This window comes from Eublepharis macularius, chromosome 13 (genome assembly GCF_028583425.1).
Source record: "Eublepharis macularius isolate TG4126 chromosome 13, MPM_Emac_v1.0, whole genome shotgun sequence".
Taxonomy (NCBI): domain Eukaryota; kingdom Metazoa; phylum Chordata; class Lepidosauria; order Squamata; family Eublepharidae; genus Eublepharis; species Eublepharis macularius.
The window spans coordinates 36,435,051-36,451,913 of NC_072802.1; the positions used below are offsets into that span (position 1 = coordinate 36,435,051).

Here is a 16,863-nt window from a genome sequence, read left to right on the forward strand (position 1 = left end):
TCCCTTAGGTATGCTGGTCACAGTCCGTTTAGGACTTTATAGGTCAAAACCAACACCTTGAACCAGATCCGGAATTCTACTGGGAGCCAGTGAAGTTGCTGCAAGATAGGTGTGTGTCCTACACGAAGCCCCAATTAGGACATGCGCAGCAGCATTCTGGACCCGTTGAAGTCTCCAGATCAAGCCCAAGGGCAGCCTTGCATAGAGCAAGTTACAGTAGTCTAACCTGGAGGGGACCACTGCATGGATCACTGTCGTTAGGTCCTGGGCCAAAAAGTCCTTGGCCTCCTGGGTTGCAACAGACCAGAACACATTAAGTGGTAAAGCTTGACCCCTATAAAAGCTTCCCAAGTTAGGCTTTCTCCTAGTTTATTTATGTCATTTATAGTCCGTCTTTCTCACTGAGGGCCAAGCTACAAGTGACGAATGACACTTGAACGGCAAGTGGATTGAGTGGAGGGCAAGTGAACAGGGAGAAATACACTTGCCATTCAAGTGTCATTCATCACTTGTAGCTTGGCCCTCTGACTCAAGTTGGATTGCATAGTGTGAGATTGGTACAATCAGTGTCAAGGATATTTCCATACAGTGTCAAGGACATTTCCATAAACAACGTCATAGGATTTTACAAAAACATAGCATTAGCAAAATAGTAAAGAGTCCAGTAGCACCTGTTGGTTAGTCTTAAAGTTGCTACTGGACTCTTTACTATTTTGCGACTACAGACTGACACGGCTAACTCCTCTGGATCTACAGCATTAGCAAGGATCCAATACAGAGCTGAAGAATTGCTGAAACAGAACATAATCAATTCTAGGACTGACATTAGACAGCATGAAGCACAGGTGGTATGTAGGAGTTCCAATCCCCTTGAGAACTCTCCTGCTCCTGTTGTTCCTGGCCCTTGCCACAATCCTGCCCCGATGCTCCTTGGCTTCTGTCCCGCCTGACTTGGCCTTGTTTTGCTCCCAGGACTTTGCCTCAGCAGGAACTTGGTCTGATACCATCTGCTGCAAAGTGAGTTTTATTTCACAGTGCAGGGCTGTTGCCCAACCTGACCTGGAACCTGTGCACCTCTAAAATCTTCAGCTCAAAGAGAGCCCATGGGCAGCCAGGGTGGTCAGAGCGGCCCTGGAGATGAAAGGCACATGCCCCAGCCGGGGAATCTTCTGACATGACACTGACGCCAAAGCTCTGTCAGTTCCAGCAGCACCTAAGAGACACGCTGGGCTTAACGTTTGTTTACTCAGCTGTTGAAAAGTGGCGATTCTTACTCATTCTTGAGCAAGCAAACTGTTAGGTTGCTAAGTTACCGATATTTGACATCATATCCTTCCCAAGGTGTTCCCACATTTGACAGATTCCCATGATTTACTCAGCCGGGCAGAGCTTGCTATTCACTCAGCCAATGACGTACATCAAAGCGTTTAAAATTCAGATCATATCCACATCCTCTCGCTGCAAAGCTGCCAGATCCCCATGAAAATGCTTGTGACCTCCTGAACACATCTGTGCCCACGCTAGACACTGTGCCGATAATCCAAATGCAGTCATTGCCCTTCCAGTTTGGCACTGTTCTTCTGCATCTTTTAAAAAATGTATATATATATGTGTGTGTGTGTGTGTGTGTGTGTGTGTGTGTGTGTGTGTGTGTGTGTGTGTGTGTGTGTGTTACAAGAGGAAACAATTAACAGGGTGGCATGGAGGGTGGGGACAATGGGATAAACCTATTAGGAAGCTAATTTTTGCTTGGTGAACAAGTCTCCTCAGCTGCGGCTGGCACTTATTAAGTCTATTACTGGGTCCCCCCCTCCCCGCTCACCAAACAGCACACGAAAGGTAACACTGCACATAATTTACTCAGTCAAGGGCATTTTCACCTGCTGATCAATTTACATATTCTCCAAGGTCATTAGATGGAAGCCAGTCATCAGAAGGAGAGAATAAATTATAGACTTTTTGTTCATTTAACTCCAATCATTTTATTCTAATTATACGCAGGTTTTGTTTTGCTCGAGACGATGAATCTTTTAATTAATATCACACCTGTCCAGCTATTTGTTCAAAGTACAGAATGGACGTTGCTCAGTAAAATCAGGCTGCTGTTCGAGTAGATGTCTGTGGAATTTCTCAGGGCTGACCTGTGACATGGCACAGCCCTCCCCACCCCCCCGATGGAGGCTGCCTCCACAGGGATATGACTTCACAAAACTGACTCTGTGGATGGCTACATGACAAGAAGCAGAAGCTCAGTTGCTGGATCAGAAAGCCAGTGTGGCATCATGTGACTAGTGATTAGCATCTGGGGCACCCAGGTCTGAATCCTCATTTGAGTGACATTGAGCCAATCACTCATTTTCAGCCTAAACTACCTCACAGGGTGGTGGTGGTTGTGAGGATAAAATGAAGGATGGAAGGACAATGCTGTAAGTCACTTTGGATCCCCATTAGGGAAAAAGGTGGGGTCTAAATAAATAAGTAAATCAGACAAATGGCCCATTTAGTCCAGCAACCTGTTCCCATTGTTTTTAAATAAATGCTCCAAGAAGGCACAAAAGTAGGCTATGAAGGCCAAAGCCCTCCTTTACTGTTACCCCCATAAACTGGTATCCAGAGATATGCTGCCTCTGAACATGAAAGTTCCACTTATCTCTGTATCCTCAGCCTTGCCCAGGGAGTCCAAGCCCCAGTCTTAGTGGCCATCAGCACCTGCCTGCAGTGTCCGGTAGACTTTCTGTGTGACATGGCGGATGCATCTAGTAAGTGAGCCCCCAAGTACTGTTGCCTCCACTTGGAGATGCCAACAGGAGGAAGTCGAATTCAAGGGCTTCTTCTTTTTATCAATGCAGGATAAAAATTGCCAGAATTAACTGGCTGGTTGTATGTGTCTGGCTGGTCTGGATACTCTATTGTGCTAGGTATGATACAGCTTAAGATTCCATCCCAAGTGATATTATTTATGTAGCAGAATTATTGTTGAGGTCTGTGTGGAGAGGATGGATTTTTAAAGGAGAACCTACAGCTCAGAAGGCCTCACATGATGGAGAGAATGATGGCTTTCCACGACTGAAGAAAAGATCCTGTTTCCTGGATCCAGCAAAGAGATGTGAGGCAGTGCTCCCTTGATTTATATTTCCAAAATGCATGTCTTACCTACTGAGAAAGCCAGACAAAGAAAAGTGCCTCTTCAGTTTATAAAGAGAGTGACTGAATGCACTTTCAAATCCATGTGCTTACCAGGGATTTTCTTGCCTGCTGCTTTTTTAATTAGATAGATGTCTTTATATTCCCACTTTGTCGCATAATTCTGAACTCAACGACCATGTTCCAAAAAGGAAACAGCAATACCGTTAATAAACTGTATATTTTATATATTGCATTTTAATATCTTTATCTTAAGGAATTTAGGGAAGGCTATATTTTATTCCCTGGCCAATTTTAATTTTTGGCTGCAAGTACCTGATCTGGGATTTGAACCAGGTCTTTTTCTATCACTCTGATCCATTGCACCCAGGACCTCAGATGTCATCAAAAGGAAACATTTCAACTTACCCGTAAAATTTCCTCCACACAGTTGGAATCACTGGGAATGTTAACCTAGAGGGGGAAAACATGAAGTTTGTCAGAGAGTAAACAAACTTTTAATAATTACAGTAACAATGAAAGTCACTAACAGTGAAATATTAAACAGAGTTACTTGAGTCTAAGCCCACTGAAATCAAGGTGCTTACTGGAGTAACTCTGCTGAGGATGTTTATTAAGTGATATTTAGCAAATGAACACTCACAATGCCCAAAATGCAAGCCGTTCTAGCATTTTTCAATATATTCATGAATAAAAGTGAATATCACGAGCGATCAATATATGGACATAATGAAACTTCATTTACAATCAAATTGAATACATTTCATATTAATTTGTAACTCCACACATTCCTTGGCATAAAAGGCTTCCTCTATCTCCCAAAAGGTTACGCCACCATAGCCAACTGATTATACCTCAAATGATCTTCTATATATTTTGTTCTCTCTTGATTTAAGGCCAAACTACACATGACGGCATCCTCATGGCCACCACAGAACCACCAGCATTTTAAAGTGATTTTAAAATGTTGCGAGAATATAGCACATGCCTTATCAAGTGTTGAAACAGCCACCACCCCTGCAGCTGTTCGGGCACTTGGAAAGGAGTGCATTGGGTAGGGACAGGGCTCATTTCGAGGGGGAATGCACAGGAACACAGTTCCGGCAGTTCCCTAAAGAGGTCACATGTCAGGTGGCCCCACCCACCTTACTGTCGGCCATTTTGGGCCTGTTTCGGCCTGGATTGGGGCCAAAACGGCCTGGATCGGGCCTCTAATGGGTGGTGGATCACTCTCCCGCTCATCAGTGGCCTGACCCTGACCATTTTGAGCCCCTTTTCAGCCCTTTTCAGCCCCTTTTTGCCATTTTGGGCCCAATTTCGGCCCTGAATGGCCAGGATTGGGTCCAAAACAGAATAGGTGATGTCAGGGAGTGTGGCATATGCAAATCAGTTATACTAATGACACACTTCCGGTGATGGCAAGAGGCATGGTATATGCTAATGAGTTATGCTAATGAGTTCCTCCAGCTCTTTTTCTATGAAACGACCCCTGGGTAGGGACAAGAATTCTGTGTTGTGAGCCCAATCAGGGTCAGGCCCTCTTGGCATTTTGAAATCACTTTTAAATGGCAGTGGGGTGCACACAAAATCTAAGAATCTACATATTCTTAGATTTAGATTCTTAAATGTAGATTCTTAGAATCTACATATGATCTGTCTGGATCAGTGCTAGAGTAGATATAGGACACTGTAAGGCACCAAAAATTAGGAGGGCTTGAGGCATCTTGACTACTGTGGTAGCTTGCAAGTATTGATACCAGCAGTAATCAACCATAGCAGATGGCCAAAGGGTGGCACTGCAGCTTCCAGGACAAGAAGGATCAGGTGACCCAAGGAGCCAATAAGGTTTCATCTGGCTCTCTAAGGATGCTGAATTTGGCCTGGCTCCTCATTCTTGGATTTGTTGCTCTGGAACAGACTGATGCGCTTTTCTACCTAAGTGATTATCTAGTTTCATCTGCTCAGCTGCCTGTAGAATCATCCACTAGTCACACCAGTCACCAAGCCTGACATTAAAGGAGGAAGACCTGCTTCCTTCTCCTGCAGCTGAAATATTATTTGGAAATTGGGAACCACATGAGTTTGTGCCACTTGTGACCAGGAAAGATGATACATACTGATCTACTATATTTTGATCCCTCCCAGGGAGCTCAGAGAAGCAAGTGTGGTAACCCTCCACTATGTTACCTTCAGAACAAGGCTGATACAACAATTTGCCCAAAGTCACCATGGGCTTCACTGGGGATTTGAACTTAGGTCACCCGAGTTCTAGTTTTTCACTGTAACCACTACACCACACTGGTTGTAAAATGGAACCTTAAGAATGGCATAATGGAAAGACAGACAGTATAAATGAACAACAAAGGCAGGAGGGTTATTACAAACTTATTTGTCCAGAGCCATAGAGCTGGAAGGGGCTTTTCATCTATTCCAACCCTCTGCTGTATGCAGGAAGACCAAAGCAAGAGCATCCTTGTCAGTTAGCTGTCCAATTTCTGCTTAAGACCACAAGCAAGAAGAGCCCACCACCCCATTAGGTGTTAGTTCCATTGTTGAACGGCTCTCAATCCTTTGAAAGTTTCTCTCAGTTTTCAGCTGAAACCTAGCCTCCTGTAACTTAAACCCATCCGAACTAGTGTTGGCCTCTAGCAGCAGCGAGTAAGGCTTTGCCCTCTTCCATGAGACATTCATCAAGTACTTGAAGAACACAATCATGCCACTCCTCAGCCTTCTCTGCATCAGGCTAAACATTCCTAGTTCCTTAAACACTTCCTTGTAGGATTTTGTTTCCAAACTCACAAAACATCTTTGTGGTCTTTCTCTGGGCCCATTCCATTTCGCCAACAACTTTCTTGTACCAGTCGCTGACCAGATTTAGCATCTGGGTAATCTACAGTCTCCATAACCCCGATGCATTTTATACAACATGAAAAAACTTATGCAGAGTTTTCTTTGAGGGCATAAGAGCTGTCTTGGCAGATCAAACCACATTTATCAAATCCAGTATTTTGTTTCCAAATGCATCTAGTCAGATGCCTTTGGAGCACACAAGCATGACATAAAATTGAATGCCAGAGGTATCTGTTATGTCCTGGGTCCATGGTATCTTGAACTATCTGGACATTTTAATTCTTTGTGACTTTCAAACAGAGAAACATTCCTTCTTCTACTGTGATCACTTTCTTACTTTTAAATGACTATTGCTCATTTGTCTACATTAAGTCATGCAAATTTAAACCAGCCCAGTGGAGTGAGGCTTCATAATAAAAGAACTCAAGTACGTAACAACATAAAAACAGCTCTGCTGGATCGGACCAATGGACCACCTCCTGCAGCATCCCGTTTCACACAGCAGCCAAGTAGTTGCCCTGGAGGACCAACAATCAAGACACAGAGCCCAAGGCCTTCTCTTGATCTTGTTTCTTGAGCATTGGTTTTCAGAGGTTTACTGCCTCTGAAAGTGGAGGTGCCCTTTTACTCACCATGGCTAGTAGCCATTGATGGACCTCTCCTCTATGAATCTGTCTAACTCCCCTTTAAAGCCATCCATGTTCATGGCCATCACAAACTCTACTGCCACTGAACACCACAATTTAAGTCCTTGCTGAGTAAAGAAGTATTTCTTTTGTCTGTCTTGGACTTTTTACCCATCAACTTCATTGGGTGGCCCTAAGTTCTAGTTTTTTAGGAGAGGGGGAAAAATGCTCCCTCTATCCGCCTTTTCTGCCTCATGCATAATTTTATAAACCTCTGTCATGTTTCTCTTTAGCCTTTGCTTTTCTAAACTAAACAGTGCCAGACAATTCAGCCTTTCCTTGTAGGAAAGGTGCTCCATCTCCTTAATGATCTTGGTTGCTGTCTTTTGTACTTTTTCCAGCTATGCAATATCACCACCACGGAGTAGACTTTTAAATGAGCTCTTGTCCATGCCTTGTTGGATTCGCCCTGAGTCCTTCTCTACTCCTGCTCTATCCCTCTCCCGTGTCTTTTTATCAGCAGCTCCTCAGTAAACCAAGAGTCTGACCAGGCTGTCTACTTATTCCTACTCTCTGCTTCTTGTTTAACCATTTTTAATCTATAAAAGGACCTGTCTCCAGGAGTTGTTGGTGAGGTACCTTGTCAAAGGCCTTATGGAACTCCAAGAATATAATTTCTACCAGCTTACTCTTATTCACATGCTTGCAAAGCTGCTCAAAGAACTCCAAAAGTTTGGTGAGGCAGTCTTCCCTTTGCAGAAGCTATGGTATGAAGATTTTCCCTCAGCAGACAATGCTCCTTGATAGACTTAATAATTCTATGTTTACTCACAGTTTCAATTAACTTAGCCAGTACAGAAGGTGATGGTGGAGAGCGCTGTCAAATCCTAATTGATTTATGGCGACCCCTGGTGACTAACAGAGGTAATTTGCCATTGCCTGCCTCTGCAACCCTGGTCTTTGTTGGAGGTCTCCCATCCAAGTACTAACCAAGGTTGACGCTTCTTAGCTTCTGAGATTCAATGAGATACGGCTTGCCTGGACTATCCAGGTCAGGTCACCCATAACACATAGTGGAATACAAAAAGAAATCTAAAAGGCCTGATATCAGGCTATACAGTTGGGAGACACATACGGAACACTCAGTGCAATCCTAAACAGTTCTTCCAAGTTCATTGAAGGGTGTAACTCAGCTTAGAAGTACATTGTTAATTTCTCACTGCCAAATATAGGCTTATAAGGAGTATTTGGGGGAGGAGGAAGAAACCACATTCTAATGGACAGTTGTGGGTAGGGAGATTGTATTAATTGTCACCTGATGAGGCTGTGAGATATAGTAAAATAGTTTTTTGCAACTATCTAGAACTTAAAAAGCCAAAGATTTTTAACTACCTCCCACCTTGGTTACAATTCTAATTAAGCCACTTTGATCTACTGATGCCAAGAGACATTGCTAAAAGTATTCAACATGGAGGTTAGTGGCCTTCCCTGAGATTCAGAAATCTTTCAAATCTGAATGTCCTTAAACTTCAGACTTCTTAAACTATTCACTAAAATACAATGAAAAGAGAGACCTTAAAATAACTCACTTCCATTTGATTTATAAATTACATTAATTAAATTCTACATTTCCAGCAGTGTACAACCCAAGCACTAACGCAAGATCTAATTAAGGAAAAGTGGAGAGATTTTTTTTTTAAAAAAACCTAGTACACACACTTACATAGACACACACACAAACCAATGGAATTGTAACACAGAAGTAACTGTTTAGCCTCAAATTAATGAGGCACTATGTGAAGCAAGAATGTCCATAAATCCCTAATGAGGATTTTAAACACATTAAAACTTCCTAATACAAAGTGTTTGCCTTTGTTTTTATCCAATAACAAATAAGCCAATAATTTTATGCCTCTAAATGACACTATTAACTGTCATGGCATGTTTTATTTGACAATCACTCCATTCAAATACAGTAAAAACCAATTAATTTGCCTGCTGTGAAATGTTTCTTGATAGGTTTTATGTGGGTTTCCCCCCCTTCCCTCTCAAAGACATGTAAATAGGAGGTCAACGGAGGTGCCTGGTTTTACTTTAAAAGACATGGCAATAAGCTATAGATTTCCTATTCAGTTTGCATTCTAAATAAATGGAAAGATAACCTTGTTTCTGGGGGGCGGGCTCATCAATCACATCATGTCATCCAGGTGAGTAAGGAGTTTCAGAATAATCCTTTTACAATGAGGAAAACGGTCAAATATTTAAGATGTGATTGTTGGACAAGGACAACTTTGTTCCCTCGTTAAACGATGACTGGAAGACAAAGTTGCCAACCTCCAGGTGGCTCCTGCAGATATCCCAGAATTGCAACTGATCTCCAGGTTACAGCTATCAGTTCCCTTGGAGAAAATGGCTGCTTGGGCATGCAGACTTTATGGCCTTATGCCCTGCTGAGATCTCTCCCTTCCCCCAACCCCACCTTCCCCAGGCTCCACCCCCAAACCTCCAGGAAATTCACAAGCTGGCATTGGCAACCCTAAAGTTTAGCTTTCTGCCTTAAGCTGGTGGCACCACTTGTGCCTGGTGGGGGCAGGATGATTCTGGGCAACTGTGTTCTGCATTGGCTCTCAGCCAGGTGGGTCTCCGGTGGCTTTCTGCAGCTCTGCCCCTCCACCCCTTATAATTGCATGGCTGGGGGAGGGTGGGGCTAGTGGAAATGAGGGCCGTAGGGTCCAGTTTGGTCCACAGTTCATGTTTAAAAGGAAGGAGCTGCAGGTGGGGTGGGCATGTGGAGCCCTTTACCAGCTAAGCCTGCACTCCCACTCCATTTTTTAAATATTTTATTTATGTTGTTGCTATTCATCCTTGCTATTTCCACAGAGGATCAGTGGTTAACATGGCCAGGAAGGAATTTTACCCATGGCTCTGATGGGGTTATAGGCGCTGGGGGTTTTGCCTTCTCCAAAGCAAAGTACATGCTATGTATATGTGACTGTAGTGTTAAAAAAGCATAACCATCAAAACTGGCTGTTGGAGTTTAGGCATTGGCTGGAGAATATAGTACAGGGTGTGAAGGAGTGGGCTCCCTGCAGAACCCTAAAGGGGGGACTGGGTGCATGGGTGCATGAAGGTCGCCTTGGGACTGACATGTTGACCACACCCTCTGGAGCAGAAATAGGTTCTCCCACAGCTTCCAGCCCTCTTTCCTTGGTTACCTCAACAGGCAGATTGTCAGCTGCACCCAATGTACCCAACTTATGCTGTACCAAGACCTAAAGAAACAATAATCAATAAAGTTGTGGTCTGATTCTTTCCAGTACAGTGCATCTATGTTTCTCTGCCATTGGCTTGTCCCAGCTCTAGGTACTGCTGAATGCTTAGCTGCTTTTTCTTAATTATGAGTCTTCACAATCAGCTAACTTCTTACCTTCTGACAACACAGGAGCACAAGGTTAAGGTTAGCCCTATAAATAATTTTTAAGAAGCCCCACACCCACCCAGCCATCCCCCTCTACACCTCCCCTGTACAGGAATGCTCTTCTCCCGTGGTAGAAGGAGAACAGCGATGTTATCATGGTTTTTTTATTTTATTTTATTTTTTAATCCAAATTTAATGATGGTTATCATGGTTGAGGATTGTCACTTTAAATGGGGGAGAGGCGCAGCCAGTCACAGAGCACGTGGTTTTATTTATTTATTTGAAATATTTATATCCCGTCTTACTTCCCCAAAGCAGCTCACAGTGCAACAAATTGCAAGGATGTAAAACCTAAAAGTCCTTTAACAAAATGAAAACGAACAAATGAAAAACGCACAGCGAAATCTGCTGAAATGGTTCCCCTTCTCCCAAATGCCATCTGAAATAGAAATGTTTTGCATACTTTCCTAAATGTACCCAGTGAAGGCACCCTCCATACCTCTTCTGGTAGGCCATTCCAGAGAACTGGACTTCCCATATGGAAAAGCCCATGCCCTAGTTCTTGCTGTACCACAAGGAGAGGCTTGAATGTAGCTGGCACGTGGGCTATTTACTTGGCAGGAGATCCCTGGCTCAGTCCCTGTCATTTTCAGTTTAAAAGGTCTCGGACTGGAGACCTTGGCGAGTTGGTGCCTGTCAAGTTCTGAGCTATGTTTCCCAATGGCCTTGATGATGTATGACGGCTTCAAAAGTTCAGAAGACACTATGCTTGCTACCAGCCCAATATGCAAGGAGCAAATTTCTGTGGTGTTGATGCAGGATCACATTACTTATTGTAAATAAGCACATTAAAATACTGCCACAAAGAACTAGGAATATACTACATTAACAGTGCTACTCTAAGCAGAGTCACTCCAATCTAGGCCCATTGAAATCAATGGGCTTAGACTGGAGTAACTCTCTTTAGGATTGTGCTGTAAGTCGCCTGAGTTTAAAATCCTCTGAGAAACCTGTACCCACAAACTGTCTTCACTGACCAAGTGGCAGGAGTGTTTTCTTCTGACTGCCCCATCGCCATGCCCGCCCATTGCACCGGAAAATGACGTTGTTTTCCAGCGTGACAAAGAAGGTACAGGTCACGCCAGATGACAAGTCACTAAAAATTGCTCCCAATCTTAGTGTTTGGGAGTGATTTTTAGAGAAGTGTCAGCCACTGTGACTAGAGATGGGCACGAACCGCATTACTAACTTCAAAAACCCACAAAATTGGCGATCGCGATCCGGCGGTTCGTGATTGTCCACGGCCAACGAACCAGCGTTCAGGAGAGGCCTGGTTCGGTGTGTTTGGCCGCGGTTCGGGAAGCCAGACACTCAGATGCCAGCAATCAATTCCCCTGGCAACGGAGCCGGGAGAATGCCTGAACTGTGTCTGCACTCCTTCTGTCACCCTGGAAACCCGAATGGAAGCCCAGCTTACCTTGATCGGCAGGTCTTCCTTCCAACCATGGAGCTGCAAAGCGGTTACAAGTTGGGAGAAGACACCCAGGGGAGGGAGGGAGAAGGGGGTGTCCTGTAGCCACGGGCACTCCAATCTCATCCCTGCAAACCCTGATAGGCAGCTCTGATGGCCAAACACAGACCTCCTGCGTTGCTCAATGGGACCTGTGCTTATAAATAGCCATCGGCTCCCAGGCTGGGTTTCACTTTCAGCAAGCAGTGGAATGGGACAGAGCTCTTGCTTGCCACTTGCTAGCCTTTGGGGAGAGAGACTGAGAGTATTGGATTTTTGTGGGAGTTTGGATTTTTGTGGGAGCTTGGATTTTTGTGGGAGTTTCCTGGGGGCCTTGGATTGGAGAGGGTATAACTCCAAGATCCCTTTTGCAATCTTGTCCAAACTTGGGTGAGGGTTGTAGGAGAGCCTGCAAAACACTCCCCGGGAATATGGGCTCTATAAGTGTCACGGGGGCTGTTCCGCGCCCCACAAACCACGAACTGGTTCAGCAACGGAAAATGTTTGTTGCGGTTCGCGACTTCGGGATCGTCATCAGCACCGAACTGCAAACCACTGGTTCATTAAATTTTTTTGGTTCCTGCCCATGTCTAACTGCGACCCATAGCTTCCTCATTATGCTGGAAAATGGCATCATCTTCCAGAGCAACAAGGAAGAACACGAGCGCTTGGTGTGTGTGCCTCCCTCCAGGTGCCTTCCCTCTTGCACACCAGGGGATTCCCAGCCTCTAGCAGATGAAGGTGGCAACCTAAGTTCTGCCTTTCTCCATTTTATCCTCCTAAGAATCCTGAGCAGTACCTTGGGCTGAGAGAGAATGGCTGAGTAGAAATCTGAAGCGAGGTCTCTTTCCAACTCATCCAACACTCTAATCAGTACACCATACTGACTCTCTCTGTTTTGGTTTAGTAAAAGCCGTGCTTCACGGATTTCACTATGCACATCTCTGCCATGGAAGAAAGCAGAGAAAGCTTTGATTTTCTAATCCAGGGAGCTACTGCTTTTTGCTATGAATCTTCTCTAACCAAGTACTATATTAGTTCCTGTCAATGAAATCTTCTGAGTCAATTAATTAAGCCAAAAATAATGTCATATTTTTAAAAAAGTTCTTCAAGTATGTTAAATAATAAACCTTGGTTAGATAAACCTGAGTATTTTGGTTCTTTTTGAGGAGGCAGGATTCTAATAGGTTTATTAGTCCATTTTGTCCTTCAAGTCAAGTTATGACAAAAGAGTCCAATTAGAAGGGGAGTAAATCTCTCCAGAGGTAACATGGAATAGTTCACACTCACACATACATAGTTCAAAACTATATTTTCCAAAGCTTCCAAGCAGATGAGCAATAACAATTGTAATCAGGGCTCATTTCGAGGGGAATGCACAGAAACGCAGTTCTGGCAGTTCCCCCAAGAGGTCACATGTCAGGTGGCCCTGCCCACCTGACTCTCGGCCATTTGGGCACATTTCGGCCTGGATTGGGGCCGAAACAGCCCAGATTGGGCCTCTGACAGGTGGGGGATCACTCTCCTGCTCAGCAGCAGCCCAATACTGACCATTTTGGGCCCCCTTTCGGCCATTTTCAGCCCCTTTTTGCCATTTGGGACCCAATTTTGGCCCTGAATGGCGAGGATTGGGTCCAAAACTGCCAGGCTATGTGATGTCAGGGGGTGTGGCATATGCAAATCAGTTATGCTAATGACACACTTCTGGTGCTGTCAAGGGGCATGGCATATGCTAATGAGTTATGCCAATGAGTTCCTCCAGCTCTTTTTTTACAAAATGACCCCTATCTGTCTAGAATCTGTAGTTTTGCGTTCAAGTTCCAACACAATGAATGGCTGGAATTCTAATGGCTGGTTGTTAATTTTAACAGGTTGTTTTAGAAGGTTGTTAATTTTAATAATGCTGTTTCATGATTTTACCTTGTTTTACTTCATATGCAGTCTTAAGAAGTTCTCTGGTGAGACGGCACATAAATTTTCTAAATAAATAAACGTTTTTTCTCAGTTTTGGTGCCCAGTCTGCACAATGGAACTTCTCTCATGCCATAATTAGGAAGACAATTGTAACTCTATCTATCTATCTATCTATCTATCTATCTATCTATCTATCTATCTATCTATCTATCTATCTATCTATCTATCTATCTATCTATCTATCTATCTATCTATCTATCTATCTATCTATCTATCTATCTATCTATCTTGTTCAATGTCTCAATGGGAATGTTATATTTGGATTTTATTGTGATTTTTAATGGTGATTTACATATAAATTTTGTTACACACCTATTCTACATTACCTTGGGTGATTTTTATGGTGGAAAGGCTAGGTCTAGATACTAAAAAATACATAATAAATAGACAAATGGTTATCCATCCATCTCTACATCCATTCATGCTTGTCTTATGGATAAAAGGAGTTAAATACTCACTTGACACAGTCAGGTCCAAAGAGGACAGTTTTTTCCTGCTCCAGTCTCTATATGTGTGTTACAGTTTAAAAATCTGAACTCCAATCCAGAGGATACAGAAGGCAGGCTAGGGAGGCATTCTTGATACATCGTTTGGGTGTGGAACTGTCAAGGGCCACCATGGCATCCATCTACCATTTCTCCATTTAAAAAAAAAAGATGGCTTGATCCCATCGTTCATCCCTTTGCTGATGTGTGATTGTTCCTATTCTAACCAAAGACGACGAGCAGTTCTTTCCCAGACCTGCTGAAGAGCGCCAAGTTCTTTTTTGGCACAGACAAGGCATGTTCACCAGACGTGCGACTGTGACAAATCTAAGATCATAAAAGCTCTTTGCAACTCCATTAGAAAGCTTTCCAACTGTTGGGCTATCCAGAGACAGATCGGTTTTTAAGTGGAAATCCCCATTTATATCAAAAGAAGCTTCAGCTGGCAGCAGCTTTTTCTTTTGCTGGAAAACTCTGAAAAATAGCCTACAAAATGCAAACCAGTTGATACAGAGAAGTCTCGGCGCAGCTGAAGACCATTAAAAAGACAAGGAAATGTTTTCTGTTCTCTCACTGCAGTTTAAATTAACAGTTGAACTAGCTGATGGTTGTTGAACTAGCTGCTTGAAACTCTGCTGATGGGGGAATCAATTAGATAATTAATCTTATACAAACAGCAAATGCCCATTCCTTTGACAGAGACACCAACTAATTATGACATCCAGTCTGAGAAACTCAGGTATGATTGGGGGGGGGGTATCTTTGTTAAGGACACCAGAATTTGAACTGGGAACATTAAGGTCTAAGGCTGGGATGCAGCCCAATAGGATACTATGAATGGAAAGTATGGAAGCCTCAGGGCCATGTCCGCGAATTGAAGGGCAGATTATTTTTTTATACATTTCAAATCCACCCAATCCAACTTGGAAGCAGAGACTGAACAGCTGACAATGACCTGGATGAACACCAGACTACCCTGGGTGTTTCCGGTATGTCTTTGGGCAGATCATGGAAAAACAGAGTAGAACATGGGGTCCTCGGGAGGTTCAGTATGTGACTTTCTGTTGCCATTCCTTGCAGGGCCGGCTTTCCTCACTTTCCAGAGTTTCTGACTCTCCATACTCCATCATGCTACAAGAGTCCAACCTGACATCATTTCAGCTACCATGAAGACAGCTACAAGGGCACCAACATATGCTTCTAACCCAATGCAATTAGTTCGCAATCACAGGAGAGATTACAATATTTTTGTTTTTTTTTAAAAAAAACAACTTAGGTGGGGTGATACACCCACTAGTCCTACACTAGCTGCAGCTCTAACCAGAATGACAGAGTCTGGCATCCCCTTGGATATGTATTAACCCAGCAGGGCAGCTAGTCCAATGGGCATTTTCCTCGATCTGTACTGAGGTTGATATTGTACAACTCGACTGCACCAAAGTCACCACTGAAGGATTCTCATTCCTTCTCTATTGGTCCAGCCAAGACCTATTCCTGGAAACCTGTTAGAATCAGGGTTCCAACAGAGTAGAAACATGTCTCTTGAGAAAATGAATGGCCAAATGGAATTTGCAATATTTTCATTCAAATCATTAGTGTTCCAAATGTGTAAATCTATATCAGTGTCAGAATCATAATCCCATCTATTGATTATGGAGACCTAACTAAGCATATCTAGAATCTCATTCTATGTGTGGCTTCTTCTCTTTAATCTCTCTTTAATCAATGTCTAGATGTACACAAGGACAAAAGGTATTGAGTATCTAAATTAAAACAAGTATTTAGAAAATTCCAGATATCTCAAAATATTTTTGGATGGGTTTTTCTTTTTTACATCTATCATCTAATCTAGATTTTTTTTTAAAAAAAAGATAGAGCTAACTCCACCTGACACTGCTTCATTTGTGACCTTTTTCATCTGTCAAAACAGACAGATTTTTTATCCGGCAAGATTCAACCCAAAGCCTCAAAAGGTGCTGTGCCAGAACGTTAATCCATTCTGCTAGACAGTCATTGAAATTATAATTCAAAGTTCAACTTCCTTTAGCATTTCCTGCTGAAATATTTTTGGCATCCCAGGGCAGAAAGTCGAAATCTGGTTTCCAACAGAGACGATATCTAGCACTTTCTATAAATGTTGGCCGTGAAAATTCCTTATTGTCAAAGAGATCAGCAGATGCCGGCTCCCATTAATTTTCTTTCCCTGACTGCTGCTCACTTTGAGAAGCCTTTCTTTTACCTTAGGATGTTGACCTGCTGCTGGACCCCATCAAGAACAGACAAGAAGAGACACTGATATATTAGGCAGCTGGAGATACTTGAGGGAAATTCCCAATAGCAGTCTTGGCAGACTTTTCTATTTCCATTCATTTTGACTGATGCCATAAACAGAAAAATCAAGATTTGTAGGGAAACCGCTGAACTGGAATCTGTTCAGTCTCTGAGCACGACAGATATGAATTGCCCAATGAATACCAACCTTGCCAATAAGTTTGCAAAGGTATTTAGGCAGCACTTACCCATATTTGTTTCTTGTAAGCCATTTGAGCCCTCCATGTGTTTACTGAATGTGCAGGAAGGGAGAGTGGGAATAAATGTGCTGGCCCATCCCTGCCTCATTGTCTGCCTAGTGTGAATGTGCAGAGGAAGTGATCGTGTACATGCTCCTTCCTCTTGACTGGGGATGTTGCTTTCCAAATGTTGCTGATCACAGGGAAGGAGCATATCCTCAGATACTTCCTCCATACTTTTGCACCATTCAGACAACCCAATGATTATGTGGATGTGGGGCCAGCACAAACGTGCCTGTGCTCCCTCTGCTCATGTTCGGTCAACGTACATGGGGGTCATGTGTAG

The 16,863-nt window shown here is 43.3% G+C and overlaps 1 protein-coding gene across 1 annotated transcript in view; it reads right to left on the reverse strand.

Annotated features, from left to right (window-relative positions):
- AFF2 (ALF transcription elongation factor 2) overlaps nucleotides 1-16,863 on the reverse strand; it is a 361,635-nt gene that overhangs the window by 207,047 nt on the left and 137,725 nt on the right. The window contains exon 4 of the mRNA XM_054995827.1: nucleotides 3,553-3,597. Coding sequence (XP_054851802.1) covers nucleotides 3,553-3,597 — 45 coding nt within the window. The remainder of the gene's footprint in view (nucleotides 1-3,552; nucleotides 3,598-16,863) is intronic.